The 22,799-nt window shown below is 41.9% G+C and overlaps 1 protein-coding gene across 4 annotated transcripts in view; it reads left to right on the top strand.

Annotated features, from left to right (window-relative positions):
* Positions 1–22,799, top strand: part of MYH10 (myosin heavy chain 10) — a 955,741-nt gene that overhangs the window by 179,874 nt on the left and 753,068 nt on the right. For all 4 annotated transcript variants that reach the window (XM_069200300.1, XM_069200299.1, XM_069200302.1 and 1 more), the window contains exons 5-6: positions 5,016–5,115; positions 21,132–21,161. In XM_069200300.1, coding sequence (XP_069056401.1) covers positions 5,016–5,115; positions 21,132–21,161 — 130 coding nt within the window. The remainder of the gene's footprint in view (positions 1–5,015; positions 5,116–21,131; positions 21,162–22,799) is intronic.

Here is a 22,799-nt window from a genome sequence, read left to right as displayed (position 1 = left end):
GTCAGATGTAAATCATCTACCCTGTCTTGCGTGGTGGGTTGTATATTACTCTCGAAATTTGGAGTCGACAGTGGTATACTAAAATCTTGTTTCACATAATGTGAGCCCTCAGATTGTAGAGACTTTTTGATTCCTAAGGCTGCCTCAAGATTACTCTCCACCACTTTTAAGCGCTCTGTCAAAGAGTCCAGTGACGCCCCGATTGATGATTTCAAAATATTTACTAAATCATAAAGGTTTGCAAGGAGGGTTTGAGTCGTGTCTACTGAATTACTTGAGATTTTCTTTCGGGATGGTTTCTTTAATGGCTGTCTACCGAGTGTAGTTACTGAATCTTTCGTAAGCAATTTTTTTGGGGTATTATCTACCATCCCTACCGCCGGCTTCCTTGGGCGCTTAGCTACAGGTGAAGGATCATCAGGGGTATAAATTAAATCTGAGTTGTTTTGAATACATCCATTTGTGTGCCTTACTTCTATATTCACAGCCCCATGATCACACTGATTAGAATCGTTAGGTGTCCCGGTGTACTTTGGTGATTGAATAATATGTTCTTTAGGTGTCAGCATTTTTCCTTCTACATTGGCAATTTGTTTGTCTATCACCCCCATCGACCCTGAAATATATTTTAATATAGATGTACTATCTTTTAAATTTGGGGCGTGATTCAATGTTAAATGCTTTCTTTTGCCCATATTTTATACAGTGTCAGTCTTATTCCGATGTAGAAAATAAGACTGAACAGGGAATACCAATTAGATTGGCTTACCAACACAGAGAAAACACCACCCCAATTAGATAACTTAACCAGAGAGTTAAAGTACGCAGTCACAGTCAATAATCAATGGTTATCAGTCTACTCAAGGAGTGAAGTCCGATATCATATAAAAAAAAACATTCTTACTTGTATATCCAGTGTTCAAGGGGCTCCTAAAGTGCTCCTGGGGTTTGGTATTCTGCCAGGAGCTAAGACAAGACAAAGAAGAACCGTGGTATTTTCAGTGCGCCATCATCTAGCCCAGAATAACTGAGGCTTCTCTTTCTCCTCCTCGTAGAATCCTCTGTTCAATTGACGTTGTTATAGAGATCTACCCCAAGGGCCCCCGAAGAAAAACTGAAAGGGGGTGGCCCAGCCCAGCCTCTTCCTGGCAATGACGGGTGAAGGACGGACCCGCCCTTGGCCCGGGCTTTGCCTGGGCGCTGCCCGCGCGCGTCCCGCGGGGCGGGAGTGCTCCTGGGTGTTTAAAGGGGCCTCTTCTCTGCCCTGGCAGCAGCAACCAATTAGCGCGACCCGCAAAGCGTACGCTACACAGTTTTCAAAAAGGGGCTCCTCCCTGCCCCAGCAGCACAAACCTCCGCGTCCCGCGAGGCGGGAGCGCTCCTCGGTGTTTAAAGGGGGCCTCTCCTCCACCCGGCAGCAGCAACCAATTAGCGCGACCCGCGAATCGGGCGCTACACAGTTTTCAAAAAGGGGCTCCTCCCTGCCCCAACAGCATGAACCATCCCGTCCCTATGGCACAGTAAACATTAGTGCTGTGAACAACACATGCTCGTGTTCTGTTCATTCGTGTTCCCCTGCTACCCCGCTAAAATCTTGCAGGGAGCACGGAGCAATTACGTCATAAGGGATCGTGGTGTAATTTTGGGAATGTCATGTAACAAGGATATCCTGAAATTGCGGCATAACAGAATTTGCACCTGGGCCTAGTGTCAATACGATTTCAAATCTGGTTGCAGCCCAGATACCACGAATCTGCGTATTGGCAGTGACGTACTTTGCATACATGAAAACGTTGACTCCTGCCTTGTAGTCCTCCTGAACCTGCGACAGGTGTATGCCACGATAAACTATTCCACTCTCCTGAATATCCCCAAGGGAAGAATGAGTTTGAATTGCATTGCCCTTCATGGTTTGCATCCTATCCTGATTAGAGATGCGCGTGCATAAAGTGGAGAGTTGTCCATTTTATACATGCGGATCTGTAGTCGGTATAGGACTCAAATTCTTATCTGCATCAAAAAGGAATTCAATCCACTCCAGCCCACTCTACCCTATTCCACCCCACCCCACTCCATGACACACTCTGCCACTGAACTCTACTCCCCTCAACGACCCCACTCAATTCTACAGCACTCCAACAAATCCACTTTACTACCCTGCACTTACCCACTCCACTCTGACACTCCACTCCACTAACTTTTAACAATGCTGGACAGCAGACAGTCTGGTGTGCAACATGGCAAAACACATTGTCAAAGCCAATAGCTCTTGTAAAGGCGAGAGTATTAGCTTTGCCAATGCTTGTTAACTTTTGGGAGCATCGCAAATCTAGCTGGGAAGCAACAGGGATGTAAACCTCTTTGTGTCCAGGGGACACAAGTGGTAGCTGTCTGCATAATGGATTTGAAAAGTTTCTTACTAATGGGAGGTGTGCTCCTTTTGAATTGTAATTGCAGCTTTCTTGATGCTTTTCCACCTTCTTCAGTACCAACATAATTTACTAATGGAGACTAAGCCAGGGTTTGATTAGATAGTGCCTGAGGATATTACTCAATAGATATCATTCAACAGGTTGTAGCTTCCCCAAGTGAGTGTTTGTATTTGCTAGCTTTCCAATCTATTCATTGTATGTATGTATGTATTGATTCTCACAAAGCACAACCAGGTCAGTAAGTAGCCGAATGTTGTGACGTGAAGTGAATTATGCCCAGTAGAGTAAAAGCATCAGCAATATTTTTTTTTTAGGCAAGTCCCTGGGCTCATATCAACAATACCTGCCTCTTGTCTCCATTAGCTTAACAATGCTTTATACGTTTCTGATGTACCAAAGATATGCAGAAGGAATACGTTTTATTCAACAAACTCACATTCATGCTTGTAGTTTTAATTCCCCCTTTCTTTGTACGACTCCGCTGCAAACCCTGTTCTCTCCTACACAGTCAAACCCTTGGTTTTGTATGGAGAAAAATTGTACTCAGCTGTGGGTCTGAGACAGGGCTCAACAGGGGCAAAACATGAATGTACCCATGCATCTAAAATGTTTTATCATTGTGCAAAAACTGGTCAGGCGCCTCCCACCTTTGCATGGAGATCTAGTGGTCAGTCTGTCTCCCACCTTTGCGTGGAGATCTCATCAGAGGGTCTGTGTTTCAGCCTCAGAGTGCGTTTTTATGAAGAGGCTTGTGCAGCTATCTTACCTACTGATTTACATATGCAACAGTTTTTCAGGACCTTTAAAATGGCACTTGGGATATAGAAATTACTACTAAGAGTAACTAGTGTTTCTTTCTATAGAGAAATCAAACTATTTTCAGAGAGGAGCCACCATTTCAGAGGCACACTCGAAAATACTAGGGGCAAAGTAGAATGATTTTTATATTTGGGAACTTGTGGGCATGTGGTATTCTTGCTTCAGGTTATCACGGTTACATAATTAACAGTCCCAGAAAAGCTATATTTAGAAGTATGTGGCCTGTAATCCAACGTCAACTGGCTCAGATGACTCCTCATTGGAAAAATGTTATTGGGCTGAGTGTTGGTAAGCCTCTCCTGCGAAAGCAACGCAAGGATAATAGGGTGATCTCAGAGAGCTCCTCTGTCTTCTTTCAAGCCAATCAGAGTAAGTAAGGCTAGCTTAAGTGAAATCAAAATCCCCTCGGCAGTCCAATTGTTACGAGTCTCACGAGAGATATGAAGTTGTTATCAATACTTATGGGTTAATTTGAAGTTCTGCTAGCTACACAAAGTATAACACTTGTAGTTTTCAAAATCAACTCCTGTTTTCCTGAGGAAGGTAGAGATGTATGTGAAATGACAGACTATATATGGGATTGTGCAGTTGTGAAACGTTTCCGGCACAGAGGTTTACATACCATATCACGTTTTACTGGGCTATTTGCGTTAGGCATGTTAGCAGTTTTTGTTTTAGTTCTAAAAATTATATTCGCAAAAGATTGGTTGCCTTGACCTTGTGACTCAGAAATGGCTGTAAATTCTGTGTAAATGGACTCCGAACTAAAAACCGGTCCAAGGTTTTGCATACTGAGATATCCCTCTGCCGTCAGCAGCCGACTGAGAAACTAACTGATGTCTTGCACCATTATCTTATTACAACCCACCTTCACAAGTAATTTCATTTCTGGAGTTGTGAAAGGATATTGATGACATGGGGAATGGTAATTCTGCCATATTTTGTAAAGAATGGATAAACACTAGCACAGTTGAGTGATACAAATTGTTGACATTCATCCATCTTTGGTAAAATGAGTAGGCATGTAGAAGAAAAAGAATGCTTAGCGAAATCTCAGATTGGTAGATGACTGTATGCATGAATGCATTCTGAGGGTTTTGGTTCACTTAAACTGAACTAAGTGGAGAAAAATGCTTAAACAGTGACTTATACAAATAGGTTCACAACTGTAAACATGGTGTCCTGCCAACACGTGGTCACCTGGCAGCTCTTCCATCCTTCCACAAATACATAGTGTCGTTCATGGTGAGCCTGGCTTTTTACTTGAATTTTTACTTTCCACCGTATTTCCTAATCTGGTTCATTTTTAAAGTTCCTTGCCTTTAAATTCAGCCACTGGATCTCCAGTGTGTAGTAGGCTGTACATCAAGAGGAAACTATTTTCGAATTTGGACAAAGTAACTTCCTGACTGCCAGAATTGGACTTGCCCTTGAGAAACAGGAACTATGATGATTGAGATATTATTAAAGTTTTTCGTAAACTAGAACTTGAGTAAAGACTGACCAGGAGGCCTGCACCTAACTAGCCCTGTTTTTTTTTTTTTTACCTGTCTTCTTGGAAGCCCACTTTGATGGTTATTTAAGAAGGATTTTGTGACCAAAGGCTGTGTATCTGGGGAGCGTGACTTGTTTGATTACATTTTTTCATCTTGTTAACTATTTTGTTACAGAATTGTTTAACATTTTTGTGTAACTTTTTTACTTAGTTGGTGCAGAATGAAGTGAACTAGCATTTGTGACAGTGTTTGTTTTCCCCTTCTGCAGGGGGGAGTCTGGTGCCGGAAAGACAGAAAACACCAAGAAAGTCATTCAGTACCTTGCACATGTTGCTTCCTCACACAAGGGGAAGAAGGACCACATTCCTGTAAGTTCATATATATTACTAGCAATTTGTATTAAAAATCAAATACACATGGATGTTAAACCCAGCCTGCTCGAATGGTTATTTCTGATTTGTTGCTTACATGTTGCCAGCATTTATGGAATGATTGTTTTTAGGTCTTGCCTACTAGACAGTGCATATGCTCTGTTGTGAGATGTATTGTAAGCTTACAGTGTGCTTAGAGCCCACCCATTGCCTTCCATTGATTGGCTTTGACACTTGCTATTCGCTATCTTGTGCGGGCTTTCCTTACTTTTCTTGTGTTTGTCCCTCCCCTGGAGCATGGACTCATACTTGTGTCCTTCCACTGCTTGCCTGAAAAGCATTACTTGTTTTGACATCTTCGGGACATCTGAAAGTTGACCTAGGAATGCATTCTGCCTATTGCTTGCCATTGGCTTTGTGGTTTGTAACTCACCTTTTCTTGCTTTCCAATTGCTCGCTTTTTGTTTCATGCTAGTGAGTTTGAGGTCAGTCCTGCCTTTGCCAAAACTTACAGAATCCTTCTGACTGCTCCCTTTCTGTAAATAGACCTTGTTCTTATCTTGTCCCACTTGCTGTGCATTCAAAGACAGAGGTCAGATGGCAGCCGCTGTCTTCTGAGAGCGCTTATTTACTTTTTATTTTGTTTTTGCTTTATAGTAGGAGTAGGAAAGAGTTTTTTCTAGTACACAACATTTAAATGAACTGTGTAAGTGTTTCAGAATATATCAGAATTATGAACGCACAAACTGAGCACATTTTCTTATTTTTTCTGAAGCGTGTTGGAAATAAATACTTTAATATGGCTTCAAACAAATTATTAAACTAGGTGTTACAATTACCACACAGTTTCGTCTATGCGCTGTATAGTGTTATTAGTAAAACTGTATGTCTATGAAAATGTAATGGTCATTTCAGGTCAAAATATGTTGTCATAAATGGCAGTGTGCTACCACACCATGGATACTCCACTCTCCACCACTGCATTCTACTCTACACCACTCTGTCACAGTACTGTGCATGTAGGGGCGTAGCATCAGGTGGTGTTTGGGATGTTACATCCCCTAAAAATGTATTTTGTAGTTAGTAGTTGGGTAGAAGGGCTCCCAGTCGGGTATGATTAAGTGTCTGTCTGACTTCACCTATGATTTTTACATGCCCGCACTGACAAACACACGCACTCTCATGCCTGTCTCTGTTTTGAAGTCCTTAAAAATGTTGATTAATAACAATCTGCCCATTTCTCACTTTCCACTGCCCCTTAAGCCCACGTCATGTCCTGCTTTTCAAATAATGTGGCTTAATAAGATAAACTAGCATGACTGTTGGGAAATCTGAAGCTCGTACTCCCCTAATCTTACTGACCAACCTACGCCCCTGTCTGCACTACTCCACTCTGTGCCACTTCAATGTCCGTCTGTCTAGTCTACCACTCTACTCTATACCAATGGACTCTTCGCCACTTGACTCTACTGCACATTTCCCCACTGCTGTCATGTCTAGGCCACACTAATCTACTCTACAATGCTGTACTCTACGATGCTCTGCAAAACTGCACTCTATGCCAGTGCACTCTATGCCAATATACTCTGCCAGTGCACTTTACTCTAACTTTCAACTCTATGCCCTTGCACTCTAAGACAATGTACTGTATGCCACTCTATTCGATTCTGCAACACTGCAGTCTACACCGCTTTACACTGTGCCGCCTACGCAACTGGACTGTACCCTGCATCACTTCACTCTACCCTGAAACAATGTACTCTATGCCTCTGCACTCTACATCACTGCTCTGTACCACTCCACGCCTGCACTCTATGCCACTGTACTTTTAACCACTGCACTCAGTGCGCGCCACAACTGCACTCTATGCCACTACACTCTACTCTGCAACACTGCACTTTCCGCCACTGAACTCTGCACTACTCTGCTCTACACTCTGTGCCACTGCACAGCACTATGCTGTACCCTACACCACTGTATGCCACTCAACTCTACTCTGCACTCCGTCACTGCACTCCATACTGCTCAACTCTACTCTGCGCCACTGCCCTCTGCATCACTCAACCCTACTCAGCACCACTCTACCATATGCCACTGCACTCAACGCCACCACACTCTACACCATTCTCCTCTGTGCCACTCAGTGTAGGCTATTCTACGTGACTCCACACTATGCCACTCCAATACGCAACACTCTGTCACTCTGCTCTACAACACTCAATTCCACTCTGCAACACTCTACTCTTCGCCATTCCACTCTGGGACACTGCACACCACTCTTCTTATATCACTATTAGCCATGCTGAACAGCAGCCACGCTGGTGTACAACATGGCTGAAACACATTGGCAAAACCAATAGCTCTTACATAGGTGAGACATATTGGCTTTGGCATTGCTTGTTTGGTTAAGTACTCCACAAGAGGCATGCATTTTCCAACTTCTCCCTTGTGCACTTCTTTCCCTGACTGTCCTGCTCCTTGTTCTGTTTCTCGCTGGAGTGCTTCTACCCACAAGTGCCACTTCGCTCTCTCACCTATTTGCTACTCCTGAGCACTCTTCTTTGTACTCTGTCGCTTGCTTCCCGCATCCATGCTCCATGTTGCTTCCGCTCTGTTCCCTGTTCTGCTCCCATTCCTCTCTTGGTCATCTCCCGTTTTGCTTCCTCCTCACTAATTAAAAAAAAAAAAATGATTGTGCACATTTGTACTTTTAAGTTAACATATATAAGTTGAAGCCGTAACTAAAAAGAAAAAAAAAGCTTTTCTGTCTTTTTTTTTTTTTTTTTTGTAGGCACGCGCATACGTGGTGCACGTCCCGAAAAAAGGACTTGCTCAATAGCTCCCTAAGGCAAGACCTATTGGCTTTGTCAGTGCTCGTTAACATTTACTTAAAGCTAGCAGGACGAGTGCAGGGAAATGGACTGGAAATGATTGATCAGACATTTGTCACCGTGTGGCTGGTTGGCAAGGTGTTAAACCTTGAACCATTTAAGTATTGATTTATGTTCAGTTTCAGTGACTTTGAACCAGTTGCTCTTTGTGTCTTAAAACAGTGTGATTATAGCAATGAAGCAATTAAAGCTAAAAATGAATCTTCGTGCTGATTTAATTAGATTTTTTCGGGCTGGACATCTAGCAGGTTGTTTGAAATAGCACCACATGATTTGGCATTGTTTTCAAGCTTCCCTAGTTGACAAACAAAATACGTTCTGCACAAATTTAATTAAAGAATTTCCCATATTTTATTTGGCTACTTTTGTGGGACAAATTAATTATAAAAGACTGATTTATTAATAATCTAAAAATTGAATTTCCTCTGTAATTTGCAGCAATTAGTAAACGCAAATGGTTAAAGGATGTATCGATGCTACATTGCATTTGATTTTGATTTCAAGGCACGTCACTGTGAATGCATTGCCTTTATTTGCTTCCTAGTATACGTCTCCGTTGTGAAAGGTAATTAATGTCCTTGACTTTTGCAAATTCAGGAAGCTGTGCAAAGTTATTGTGGACACCCACATATTAAACCACAGTCTACAAGTCAGTTTGTGAAAATGGTACTGAAAAACATTGGAACCCTGGCTCCCATTGGTTCCTGTCTGACTCTTAGTTCCAAAAGGGCGAATAAGGCATAAATTAACTCATATAGAGGTAAAGCACTCAAAATATAAAGTTCACTGTAGGTACATTAAAACTGCACACCTTATAGTGAAAAGTTAATTTTTTAAAGATGATCCATATCTCAATGCCTTTCTCTTTGTACCCCTCCCCCTCATCTTTTGTGGCTACAAATATGGGAGTTAAATTGGACAACCAGCTTTCTCTTCAATCTTGAATCTTAGTTGTGGTCGCTACCTGTTTTTAGCTACGGACACTCAAGAAATGTTTAAATCTCCTTCCTCCACACTTTAACAAGACAGGGAGGTGCTGGCCACATCTCTGTTGGACTACACCAATGTTCCTTACCTAGGGGTGGTTGAAGCTTCTTTGTGCAGAAAGCTGCAGCCCACTTTATCCTGAGACCTCCTAGACTGACTGCGATTTCCTCCTTGCTTAGATCGCTTCACTGCCTGCCCATTATGAAGCAAGTTCTTTTTAAATACCTATCTGTGGTTCACCAGGATTTGGTCCAAATTGCAGACAGGTTCCTTCCTTACTCTCTCGCTAAATCATTGCGATCAGTGACAGCAGCTCTGATGGTGGTGCCTTGAATCAATTGCTCGAAGAGGGAAGGTATAGCATTCTTACTTCTAGCTGCCAAATATTGGAATCCTCTTCTTGTCGACCTCTGACCCTGTCTTTGGAGGACGTTTTCTGTAAGAACTTGAAAACTTGGCTTTTCTTCTGCCTCTTAGGATTTGTTCTGCTTATATGTATTGGACGGTACTTGTAGGCTTATCGCCGGGACACTTGGTTGAGTTTCAATGCGTTCTACAAAACCCTCTACAATTCATTCATTCAATACATTATGTAAAGCTGGGCGGTTGATATGTGCAACTTATGGGTGAAGTTATTAAGGCTGACTAGAAAAATTAACTGGTTCTGTGCCCCGAGGACGTAACCATTATGTACCGGCACTGGAGCTCTAGGCGCCAGGGATCATTTATTTTTGTTGTTTTTCAGAGGAGGGGAGCGACCCATTAGGCAAGGGTCGCTCCCCTGGGGAGCAAGTTATATTTAGGCCAATTCTGTCCCCCTTGGGGGCAGAGCGGCCTATTTTCATTAGGCTGATCTGCCCCCGGGGGCAGAAACCACTTAGGCACCAGGGATTGGTGTGTGTATGTGTGCGTTTTGTTTGGGGGGCAGCCCCTTGGGCAAGGGTCACTTCCCATTGGGGCACATTACTGTTGGCCATATCTGCCCCCCTTGGGAGCAGATGGGCCGATTTTAGGAAGGGGGGGAGAAGAATTGTCTTTAGGCCATTTCTGCCCCTCTTGGGAGAAGATCGGCCTATTTTTATTACGCCAATCTGCGCCCAAGGGGTGTAGAAACCACTAGACACCAGGTATTTGTATTTTTTTTTTGCATTAATTCACACAGGGGCGGGAGTTGCGGGGGGGCAGCCCCTTGGGCAAGGGTCGCTTCCCATGGGGGCACATTACTGTTGGCCATATCAGATCGGCCTATTTTGGGAAGGCAGAAAGCCCACCAGAGACCAGGGAAGATTTGTTTTCAAAAAGTTGTTCTGCCCACCAGTGGGCAGATGGGGCAATTACCCCCAATCTCCCCCTGGGGAGGGCGGGCAGAAAGTATACTAGATGCCAGGAAATTAAAAAATAAATAAAAAAATAGTGGTGATGGTGGTGGTTACCAACCAGTATGGGCCTGGTTATGCCCCCACCCCAACTGAAGGGGGTAACAGTCTTCCAGCTCTCCTCCCGCACACTACAACATCTTATCCCACGGCAAGCAAGAGGACTTTGGATTATTTTGGGTTATGGTTTTACATCTGGTCCATGAGAGCGTGGCTAACTCTCAATCGTCCTACTTGGAAGTGTGAGGGCTGCACTTTTTGGACTTTGGGACGCTGCCACATAGAAAAATCCACAAGACCTAGACAAATCTGAAAACTAAACATCTGGGAGATTCCAGGGTGGTGTGCTTCACATGCACCCCACACCATTTCCTTACCCACAATGCACTGCAAACCTCCAACTTTGCTGGAAATTACACATTTTTCCCACATTTTTGTGATGGAACCTTCAGGAATCCACAAAATTCTTTCCACCCAGCATTGTCTCATCTATACCGATTAAAAATTCTGCTGCACTTGTCAGCCTAAAAATGTTTTTTTTTCCAAACTGCCTTTTTGGACCCGCTTTGGTTCCCCCTCAATTTTGACATGTTTTTGGCTCTTCCCTGTCACAGGCACTTGCCTCACGTACACAAGTGAGGATTCATTTTTACCAGGAGACTGAGGGGAACATTTGGTGGTAGGAAATTTGTCCCGGTGCGGTGATCCCACACAGAAATGTGGGAAAAATTGTATTTATTTTTTATTTATTTTTTCTAAGCTAAATTTTAGGTTTGCTGAGGATTCTGTGTAAGAAAACATTGGGGATCCACGCAAGTCACACCTCCCTGGATTCCCTCGGGAATCTAGTTTTCAGGAATGCGCAGGTTTGGTAGGTTTCCCTACATGGCTGCTGAGCCCAGGACCAAAAATGCAGGTCCCCACCCCGCAAGAACAGGTAGTTTAGTATTTGATAATTTTTATGTGTCCACATAGTGTTTTGGGGCATTTCCTGTCACGGGCACTAGGCCTACCCACACAAATGAGGTACCATTTTTATCGGGAGACTTGGGTGGGGGGGGGGGGGTATGCTGGGTGGGAGGAAATTTGTGGCTCCAGATTCCAGAACTTTCTGTCACCGAAATGTGTGGAAAAAGTAGTTTGGCCAAATTTTGAGGTTTGCAAAGGATTCTGGGTAACAGAACCTGGTGAGAGCCCCAAAAGTCACCCTATCTTGGATTCCTCAAGGTGTCTAGTTTTTAAAAATGCACAGTTTTGGTAGGTTTCCCTAGGTGCTGGCTGAGCTAGAGGCCAAAATCCACAGCTAGGCAGTTTTCTAAAAACACCCCATTTTTCTTTGGGGAAAATGTGATGTGTCCATGTTGCCTTTCCTGTCGCAGGCATTAGGCCTACCCATGCAAGTAAGGTACCATTTTTATCGGGAGACTTGAGGGGACACAGAATAGCAGAGCAAGTGTTATTGCCCCTTGTCTTTCTCTACATTTTTTCCTTCCAGATATAAGACAGTGTGTAAAAAATACAACTATTTGAGAAATACCCTGGAATTCACATGCTAGTATGGGCACCCCGGAATTCAGAGATGTGGAAATAACCACTGCTTCTCAACACCGTATCTTGTCCCCATTTTGGAAATACAAATGTTTTCTTAATACCTATTTTTCACTTGTTATATTTCAGCAAATGAATTGCTGTATACCCGGTATAGAATGAAAACCCATTGCAAGGTGCAGCTCCTTTATTGGCTCCTGGGTACCTAGGGTTCTTGATGAACCTATAAGCCCTATATATCCCCACAACCAGAAGAGTCCAGCAGACGTAACCGTATGTTGCTTTAAAAAATCTGACATCGCAGGAAAAAGTGAGAGTAAAACATGGAGAAAAATGGCTGTTTTTTTCACCTCAATTTCAATATTTGTTTATTTCAGCTGTTATTGTCTGTAGGAAAACCTTGTAGGATCCACACAAATGACCCCTTGCTGAATTCAGAACTTTGTTTATTTTTCAAAAATGGTTCGCTTTCCGGGATCCAGCATTGGTTTCACACCCATTTCTGTCACTAACTGGAAGGAGGGTAAAAGTACAAAAAAATAGTAAAAATGCAATTTTCGGAGAAAAAACCACAAGCCGCCTTCTGCAGGCTTTTTTTTTTTTTAAACTAAATTTTTGCTGTATTTTGGCTAATTTCTTGATCTCCTCCAGGAGAACCCACAGACTCTGGGTACCCCTAGAATCCCTAGGATGCTGGAAAAAAGGACGCAAATTTGGCGTGGATAGCTTATGTGAAGGAAAAGTTATGAGGGCCTAATCGCGAACTGCCCCAAATAGCCAAAAAAAGGCTCGGCACAGGAGGGGCATAGGCCTGGCAGCAAAGAGGTTAATATTCATAGATTTACAATTCATTGTCTGTAAAACGTTCCAAATGTAGCACAGTAACTCTTTGGATAAGAATGGAAAAAAATAGGAATTTACGTCAAAAACACTGCATCAATGAAATATCAGTCCAGTTCCATGAAATGCATAGTGTTTTGATGGAAGCCTTGCTTTACATATAACCGGTTTGTGCTCTAAGAACCAGTATTGCTGCGGCTGCTGTGTATGCCACAATCCAGATATGTGGTACTGCTGGTTAAAGATTATGTTTACTTAAGTATCGGTTTTCTCTTTGGGGCAAGACATCTTTCATTTCCAAGAGGCAGCGGTCTCTAAAGTGTCTCTAATTATTCCCTGTAGTCTTTATTGAGCCTTCACTTCTGGGTTGGTTTTATCTTCTTATCACTCCTCCATTCCACCTGCTTCTGAAGGATATCTGACAATCGTCTAAGGGCAGTGAAACTTTGTGTCTCAGCTGGTGACGTCTTAGGCTATAGTTTTATCAGGGATGTACATGGGAGCCAGCGTTCAGATCATCAGAAGGCCCTGCATTCACTCTCAGCCTCAAAGCTGAATCAGTAGGATCACAGTTCCACTCTTAATTTCCTCTTAGTCCTGGCCTGGATCTCAACTTGCCAGCCCAGGAAATCAAGTAAGGGAAACCCTTGCTACAGGTTGCCAATCCTAAATGTTTCTGTTGCTGTACTAGCGCAACCCCTTCCGTTCATCTATTATAGTAGTTTTTGATAGTAAATTCAGTGTGTTTTTTAGACCAACTTACAGCAGAGCTGTGTGACTCTGCATTGCAGCAGCTCGTTTTTAACAGGATTGCATTTTTGGTACCTTGTGCACCCCTGCACACTCCCTTTTTTGCTCTGCTGTAGTTCCAACCAGATTTTCTCCTGTACCCCAGTCAGTTCCAAGAGAGGCTATGGAATTTGTCAATTGCCAAACCTAGAATCTGTTTCAAGGGGACATGAGTCATTCAAATATATGATGTGCTGTGGTGTCTTAGACCAGCTGCTTCAGTATTTTGTCAGCTTCCAATCCAATAATATATGGGATAGGTGCATGGGTCTTGGACCTGAGGTGTGCTGGGATCTCCATTTATAAAATCGGTCATAGTGTAGGACTGTGGTGAACACTTGAATACAATATATCTTGCTAGACGTAGAAGGGAAGTAAGTAAGGCCTTTTTTTTAATGTTGTGTTATCCCACACCAATAAGGTACATTGAACACTACCCGTTACTTTTTTCCAATGTTAGCACACGTTTGGTCTGTTTCAGATTTGGACTTCTTAGTCATTACCCTCATTGGTTATGTTTGCTAATTTAGCTAAAAATTGGTAGTGCTAGCCTCCTTGTAATGTATTGTATTATAACAGTTGCTGTTCTCGGGCTGATCCTCTCCAAATAAAACAAGATCTATTTTTTTTTTATGACACCCAGAAAAATCGATCCCAACTCTCAATCTATTGCCTGATAGATAAAACCCTCTGAAGCAAGTTTATTTTTATTACATAAATCCGACCTCTTTATGACAGAGTGAGGACCACTTCTTCAGGTCTCTGTGGATATCGGAAATTAATGGAGGATAGTTAACTGAGTAAAGAACTGAAAAGATGGTTGTTACTTTGATGCTCAAGTATTCAATATATTTTGTGGTCCATTAAAAAGGACACATGTCTAGAGCAAGAAATGGTTTCCTCGAGTAGTGAGGTTCACAATCTTAGATTTACCTTTTAGAATCTCGCCGGCTATACAATTAACAAATATATATTATGGGGCGATCAGGGCAGGAAGGGATTTGATTTTGATCTGGGTCTAAAGCAGTGCCTTGGATATTATTTGGTCGCTCTACATGATTGGTAGCAGCTCAGCACAAAAAGAAAAAGGCTGCAGTGGTCCCCATTGCTACATTATTTCACCCAACGGTTGACCTTTAAGTTATTCTAGCAGTAGGTATCATCATCTTTTGGAATTTAGGCCCGATGTCAGTTTCAAGGACCATCCCAAGGAATGACTACAAACAGCGCACCTGGTGGAAGGCCTGCTTAGTGTTAAGTGACACCAGATTCACTGGAACCTTCTTTCTCTTTATTTTCTTGACCAGGTGGTGGACTACCCATATGTTATTATCATGCATTGTCATTTATAATTCCTGATTGGTCTGTGTGGACTATATTGGTTATTAAAAATTGTAGCTTAAAGTATCTACTTGCATAGCTTTCTATCAGTATTAAGGAGGCTACTAAGGAGGGATAATGCTGTCAATTTAAAGATCAGCAGGAGCATAACATTTTGTAAAAGTTCCCTCTGTAATCATCTGTCCTTGGCACTTTAATGACCCTGTGTGGCTCTTAATACTTATTCTGCAGATACGGGGGGATTCTAATATTTTACCTGAGTTTGAGTATTGGGATCTTTGTTTGAGCTGCATATGTTTTCAGTGCACTTTGAATAGTTTTCTGCTATACATAGTTTCATGACATTTGCTAAATACTACTAGCTCCAATTGGCCCTTAATCCCAGTCTTTTTGCTCAGTAGGCTGAGAGGGGAATAACCTACATTCCTGTTCAGTACTTTTGATTTCCACTTCTAGCCTTGTTTCTCTAGTGTGCATAATATGTAAAGTTCTTGAATCTTCGCTATAAATTTCCTCCTTCGCACATCCTAAAAGGCATCTCCATCTGGGTAACACTCCATCACCTTCATTCGTTGTGAAGTATTCTTGTATATTTGACTCTGTCTCCTTTCTGAAGATATGGCCTCCAATTATGGTGTAGAAGGGTGGTCAACCTCCATTTAACTCTTCTCTTCTGTGTCAGGGCTATATCCACCTTCATCACACTGGCATTGTCAGACACAGAGATTGCTCCTACGTGTACTAGAGAAGCCATGGAATTGTGGACAAATGCATAGTCTATTCACAAGAAACATCTGTGGCCGTGAGAGACAAAGGTGTAATCCCTTCTCTGTTCATTTAGTTGTCAACGAATTGGACTCAGGCCCACAGTGATCGAGGACTTAAGTTTCTTAGAAAAAGCACTAGTATATCCTCTCCCTGTCACCAGTCTATCCAGAGTACTTCCTGGTCTGCTGTACAGGAATATACCTCATTACCACTGTCAGACAGATGCAATCTAGGGCAGGATTCCACCCTCCTTATTCTGTTCACTGTCTATGATGGTAAATTGGAGGTTTCTGTGAATAAAGTTGACTACCGCATTGTGTCTGCAGTTGGATTAGGAATAAAATGAAGCTGGGTAGTTTCCATGTTTCATCCTTGGTTGGTCTCTGCAAGGTCGATGTCTCTTGGAGTCTTATAATATCCGGTTGGAGTCTCAGTGGGCACTTTCATATCACCATCTTCTAATTCAGGAAACTTAGACACTCTTATTTGGAGAGTCAATTTTAACAATATCTCATTAAGTAAAAGGAGTTCACAAGGCTTTTTGTGCCTGCAACGGTCCCTCACCCCATCCCCTTTTAGGTATATTAAGTGCTGCATGCTGTCTGGGATCTTGAAAATGAATTAGAGCTAAAAAATGCCCTACTCCCCCGTTAGTGGCCAAATAGAACATTATAACTGTAGTAAAAGGGAATAAAATATTTCTCTTAATGTTTGAAAAACCCACTTATAAGTGAAGATATTCTCTTTGTGTGGGACCATAAAAGAACTAAGTATGGGACCATTTCTGTGGGATTTCTGGAGTGAGCTATTAAGCCAGGTATAGCCCCCAGCACTTTTAGCAGGCCCTTTCCCAACTCAACTTCCACTTCTGCATTTTTAAACCCAGCTCCAGTGCTGTGCTGTTGAGAAGGGCAGAGTTTTTGCCATCAGTCAACGACATAAGCAGCAGAATAGGAAGCGGGCCTCCCTTAGTCCAAGAGTCCATCCCAAAGCACAAGAGGTACAGAAATATGCAGAACCACCAAGAAAAACTGGGCCCTGCCAAATCGGCACCCCAGAAATCCACCAGCTTCAGTCTTCTTGGGAGGTCACCTAGACGCCATAAGTCCACTGACCAGGGAGTACATGACCCAATCGTTTGCTATAAAGGTCAACTTCATTAGGAACAGATTTACGGGCCAGGCTCTCAGGAGTTTAGCAGGGTGCTGGAAGTTGTTCTCCCTGGACACCAGTCGCAGTGGATTCCCCCAGTGCTGTTAATGGAGAATTGAGAACTTCATGGCATATAGGTTGGATTTATGTGCTACTTGAGACAAGGAGCAGCTAGTGGAGATGCCATGTTCTGTCCTTCCTCATTGCTCTGAGTGCAGAAAGACAGTGAGATCCCCCTGGCCCCTCTGCCTCAAACCCCAATGCATTTTCCTACTTCTCTAGTAATATTTCTGCTATCTCCGGTACATCTCCCTAGGACAAGCCACAGAACTAATCATCCTAACCCTGCCAGCACCACCTACTTCAGTCTAAGTCTTGGTAGGGTACGAGGCCTCTTACAAATGCCACAGCACTCTTACTTTTGGAATAGGTCCTGTATTTTTGAAGAACACCTTTCTCAGTCATTTGACATCTCTGTATGAGCCTGCCTAATCTTTGTGTCTTCAATTCCTCCCAGCTCTGAACAGCCTTGAAGGGCCAAAAGACCAACCTACATGAACAAGGAGGCGAGGTGTCTGGAGAAAGATGGGGAAAAATATATGATATTCCGAGGGCATCACAGCCAGCTATGATCTCTACTTCTGGCATGATCTTGACTGCTGTGCCTCTTTGCTTTCAATCACTAGCTAGGAGGCATACCCAGTCTTTGCTCAACCATTGAAAGAAAGCTGCAGAGTAGATTTACTGTGTTATTGATTTGAATGTTGGGTCTTTGAATACTTCTGATCATGAAATGTCAGTCATGGTTTCCGTTGCTAAGAATACGTTGCTAAGAGGAAGCTGTAAAAGTGGTGGAAACCTGGTGTCCCTTTTTTTTCAGGCTGCAAAGGCTTTCCAGCTTTTCAAGCATAGGATTTCTTTTGGCACAGAGCTTCAGTTTGGTACTCCTTTTCTTCACGAGAGAGGAGACTTTGAGGGGAAGAGTAAGCCTGCTCCTTCAGATTCTGTGAAGGCCAGCAGTTTAAACTGACTTCTTCCTTAACCAGCCATACCCCCTTGACACCATCTCAGGAATCTGCCCCTGCCACACATGAATCCAAACAGCCTAAGGCACATGGGTTCTTTCAATGGTTAAGAACTGTTATGCTCTACAGGTGCCATGGACCCAACCATCTTGGTGGCATCAGCTCTACTTACTGTCTCAAGAACATATACAGAAAGTTAAGATCAATTGATCTGGCTCTTCTCTGAGAAATGGGGCATAGTCGCCACTGTTAAAATGGAGGGGGGTTTCCACCTTATCTTGGATTTTTATGATGTGAACTATTTCCGTTTTCCTGCCTCTTAAAGTAGAAGATCTTTACTTTAGCTCGAGTAAAGACATTTCTATTGAGCTACTACTGGATATGCTTATTCAACCTGCTGTATGTCAATTGCTTGTCCTCAAGGAGCACAGAAGGTGTGTCAATTGATGGGAAATCTACACTGCTTTAAAGGACACATACTTTTGGTCTCAGTCCACCACTCTGGTCTTTACAAAGATACAAAGACCATGACTTTGGTGTCCATTCTGGGTTTACACAAAATGTACTGTTGGTGATGCTTAGAAGACTGTCAAGTAGGCTGAGGAATCTGCATCAGTCCAAATACAAAAGACCCTTCATACATTTGCGTTGTCTGTAAACTGCACAAATACTTTTTGGTTCCCTCTGTAAGAATTCATTTTAAAAGGGTCTTGCGTCTTTGTAGCGGGTGATTACCATCAGCCTGTCATTAAAAATGTCTTGTCCTTTAACACCCTGATAACTGGGTAGCACAAGATCCTTTAATTATTTCTAACGTCCTTCATAGGGATGGTAACTCGTACTAAGCGCCATAGGGGCTTCATTGTGTTCAGTCTTTCATCTGTGCTCTGTTTGGCTGGTATGGGGATTATTGTTAATTTAAGTATTATTTTTTGCTATTGTGGCTTAATTGATTGCACCTTCCAAGTTTGTTCCTTTGAGGACTAAAGTGATGATGCGCTATTACAGTTGCCTTCTTCGTCCTCCTATTGAGAATTCTGCCCCACATGGGCCTTCAACCAACCTTGTTATCCTTGTTTACATTCGAAACCTTTAGACCTATAGGTTGTTGTGGCATACATATTGGAATACCAATTTCTGGGTGCCATCTTTTTTTTTTACTAAGAGGGTTGTGAAGCTTTTAAACTTTCATTTGAAGGACCTTACATTGTCTTCTTTGAGGATACAGTTTTCTTTCTTTCACTCTTGTTTTTAACAGACTTTCATTGAAATTGACATTTTTCTTCATGCTTTCAATCAAGACACCTGCTCTGAAATTGGATTCCCAACCATTTAAGGAAAGTAAATTGGATGATGGTGTAAGGCGAAAGTATGTTCATGGTGATTTTTGGTAATCTAGTCACTTTTTACACTCCCTTTCAAAGCACCCACCTGCCATAATTTCAGTGAACATATACAGTTCTTTGACCTTGAATTGTAGGGTGAGAAGGGGATATTATTTAGGAAATGGCTGTGCAGATTAGTATTGCATGTTTAAGAGGTATGGGATACAGGAATTTGATTAGTCACTTATGCATTACATGCCTTCATTTTGGGTTTTGATTTTTGTTTAAGCTTTATTTCCCGGTCTTCCTTGTTGCTGTAGAGTAGGCAGTGCTCAATCAGTTGTGTGTTAAAGAAAGCAGTGCTGAGTACCCAGGAGGGGCAGTGTTAGGACCTGCCCTGTAGTAGGTAAGTTTGGTAAGGCAAGACTAATGTAAGTTAAAGTATGGTTTAAGATTTGTACACAGCCCAGTCCATTTTGATGCACAACATTTGCAGAAATTTCAGTATGCATTTCAACTCTGGAGCTGTTGATTAGGTGTGCTAAGCATCACTACAAATCCTCTATGTGGAGTATTCTCTTAAGGACATTCCTTATAATTGAAGTCTTTGCTCCAACAACTCTAGGCTGTGCCAAACAATCCACTGCTTAAAAATAAAATGTTTACTGAAGATGTTTCCAATCTTTTTTTCTAATAAGATCTACCGGTAATAAATCACCCAAAGCTACTGATATGTTTCAATAGTGACCACATCATACAAGTGGCAGATACATGCAAGATGCAAGCAGGGATCAACTCAACTTAACTCACCAGACATGGTTGCCAGCAATAATGCAAAAAGTTTTCAGTGTGGAATGCCTCTACATGGGTAATGCATAACAGCTGCAGTGCTATTGACACCAAGTTAATATTAGTAAAGATCTCCCCAACACCACTTGAGTTAATAATCAAATACCACCGGGAATAGATTTTTCAATTTTTCAATTTTTCTCAGAACATAGGCTTATAAGTTCTGAAAATACAAAGTTTCGACTTAAATACACACTTTTCAGTTTTGGTATACATACATTAATTCAACCAAGTATAAACTTCTAATTTATCAGGCTGGCCTCCACACAGGAGAGCTAAATTTTTGTAACTGGAGAGCTACCTGTAGTTCACGAGGTACTTGCTGGAGAAGTCTGGTTTACTGCAACCTTATTTCCCCACTTTAGTTACATGTTCTAGTCCTACGTGCCCACCCACCTATAGAAGTTGTGCTATCCTTTCCATTCCTCTTCCAAAAGGGAATTCATACAAGGCGGAGAGAGCATTGTGAGGTAGGAATAGGAGTTGCAGGAAATTATTCTTATTGTTCGGCAAGTGTGCTTAACCAAGTCCAAGTGCAAGAAGAGAACTTTTAGAGCTCCATGCTCCACTTTCTTTGGTGCTAGTCTAAGCTGATTGTGAAGTTGGGTGTAATAGGATGGTGTATTTCCCTGACATGGCAAAAAGCATTACCCCGCTGAGCGGTAAATACCTCCTATACCTGCATATCAACTTTTCAACTTCAAAATGAGGCATAACCTCCAAAATCTGTATTTAACACACCATATTCTGCATGTTTTTACTTTTTTGTAGGCCTTTTACCACGATAAATCTCGGGAGGTTTAATCAGCCAGAATCTATCAATTGAAAACTGCGACCTAGATCTAATTGTCACACAAATCCTGATTCCAGTTCCTGCGTAAACCCTTAATTGCACAGGGATCGGAATTTGGCCCATAATTTGTAATGAAGAATTTAGTGTTTTATTTCACCTTGAAAAAGCTGATTAGGGCGTTTGACTGAGTACTTTAAGAGATTTAATCAATGCATTTCATGACTTGTCGTGGGTGCATGTTGGCACTACCAAAACGTTCTAAGCTTCTGAGTTACTTACTATGTTCTGGTTGCCACATGAATAACGTGTTCATTATTTTCTATCAACAGCCAGAATCTCCAAAACCTGTGAAACATCAGGCAAGTTATATTTTAAGTTTTGTGTTGCTTCTTGCTTAATGTCGGCAAACGTTTCCTGAACTAATAGCAGTTTGAATGTTCTTGTGATGTGTGTTTCCATCATGCCATTTTAGACTGAACAGTAGTTTGTAAGTTTCACCAGAACCTCAAGATGGAAATATGGACCCATATTGCATGTTACCGTTATACCTATTTTTAGATACATGTTTATTTGGGGGCTTGTAAAATATATATTTTTTCCAAACAACTGATTTACTGAATTACACTGCTTGGTTATTGGGGGCGAGGGAATAGCTTGAACGCTCTCTCTCTCCCTCCTAGGGCAGAATGTGTTTTTTTTGTTTAAAATTCTAATGATTATATAGTTACACAAAATGTAATCTATTTATTGCCATTGTTGAGTGTGTTTGGAGGGGTATGGCTCACAGAGACAAAGCCTGAAGTACCTCATGACGCCCCTCATTCAACAATGGCAATGAATAGCACATTAAACTGGGTGCAATAAAGTAGAATCGCACTGCTGAGACCGAGCGGCTTTTAGGAGAGTTGTTTCTCTGCTTAAAGCAGTTGTAACACGCAGTCTGTGAGGCAGTAAACCGTGATTTTTTTTTTTATGCCAATTTTTTTACTGTACTGTGGGGAAAAAACTGAAACTGGACCCTTTCGCTGAAGTGATATTTGTGCGTTTATTATGTTTTAGATTATTTTATATTTTGTTTTCTCAGAAAACCCTGTGTGTATGTATGTGTGTATATGTGTGTGTGTGTATATATGTGTATATATATATATATATATATATATATATATATATATATACATACATTCACACACACCTTTTATACAGCAAGGTTTTTTTTTTCTTACTGCAAGTAGAACCATTTTTGGTAAGTCCCTTGTATGAGGAATGTCCATGTCACTAGTCTTGAGCTGCGTAGTCATTGCCAGACACTGTTTTCCTGTCAAGTGAAACAGGACAAGGTCCAAGGAGTAGAGCTGCTGTGTTTTGTTGGAGGTAAAATAAAAAACCCTTGATGGAATTCAGTCCTTCTTAAGATCTGCTGTGCGCTCCTCTGGCCTTAAAGGTTTAAAGTATCTGCCTGTGCTGTTCATGGAGGAACCTAGAGACAAGTTGCTGACATGTTTAGAAAATTATAATGTGCCATGGGATCTAGGGCCAGATGTATCAAGAATCCGCTTTGCAATTCTCTAATAGCGAATTTTAAGAATTCGCTATTTCAGAGTCGCAAAATGGTATGTATCATATTTGCGATTTGGTAATAGTGATTTTCTTAAAAATCGAAAATGCTATTACCGAATTGCAAATAGCGATTCTGACCCCATTCGCACCCATATTTGTGATTTTTTTTTTTTTGCATTTCCCAAATTGCGAATTCCTAACTGGAGAATTTGGGAAATGCAAACCCCAGGGTGCTGGGGGGCTAAGGCCCCCTCTGCTGCACTCCCCAATTTTTTAAAACTTGCACATGGTTACCACCAAATCATATTTGGTGGTAATTGCGATTCCTTAATGCCCAATTCGCATTAAGGAAAAGCTTGATACAGGTGCTTAAGAAATCGCAAATAAGGATTCCTTATTTGTGATTCCTTATTTAGAGAATCGCAATTTGCGATTCTCTA

This window comes from Pleurodeles waltl, chromosome 7 (genome assembly GCF_031143425.1).
Source record: "Pleurodeles waltl isolate 20211129_DDA chromosome 7, aPleWal1.hap1.20221129, whole genome shotgun sequence".
Classification (NCBI taxonomy): Eukaryota; Metazoa; Chordata; class Amphibia; order Caudata; family Salamandridae; genus Pleurodeles; species Pleurodeles waltl.
The sequence above is the reverse complement of the archived record's forward strand: the minus strand, read 5'-3'. Positions and strand labels throughout refer to the sequence as shown.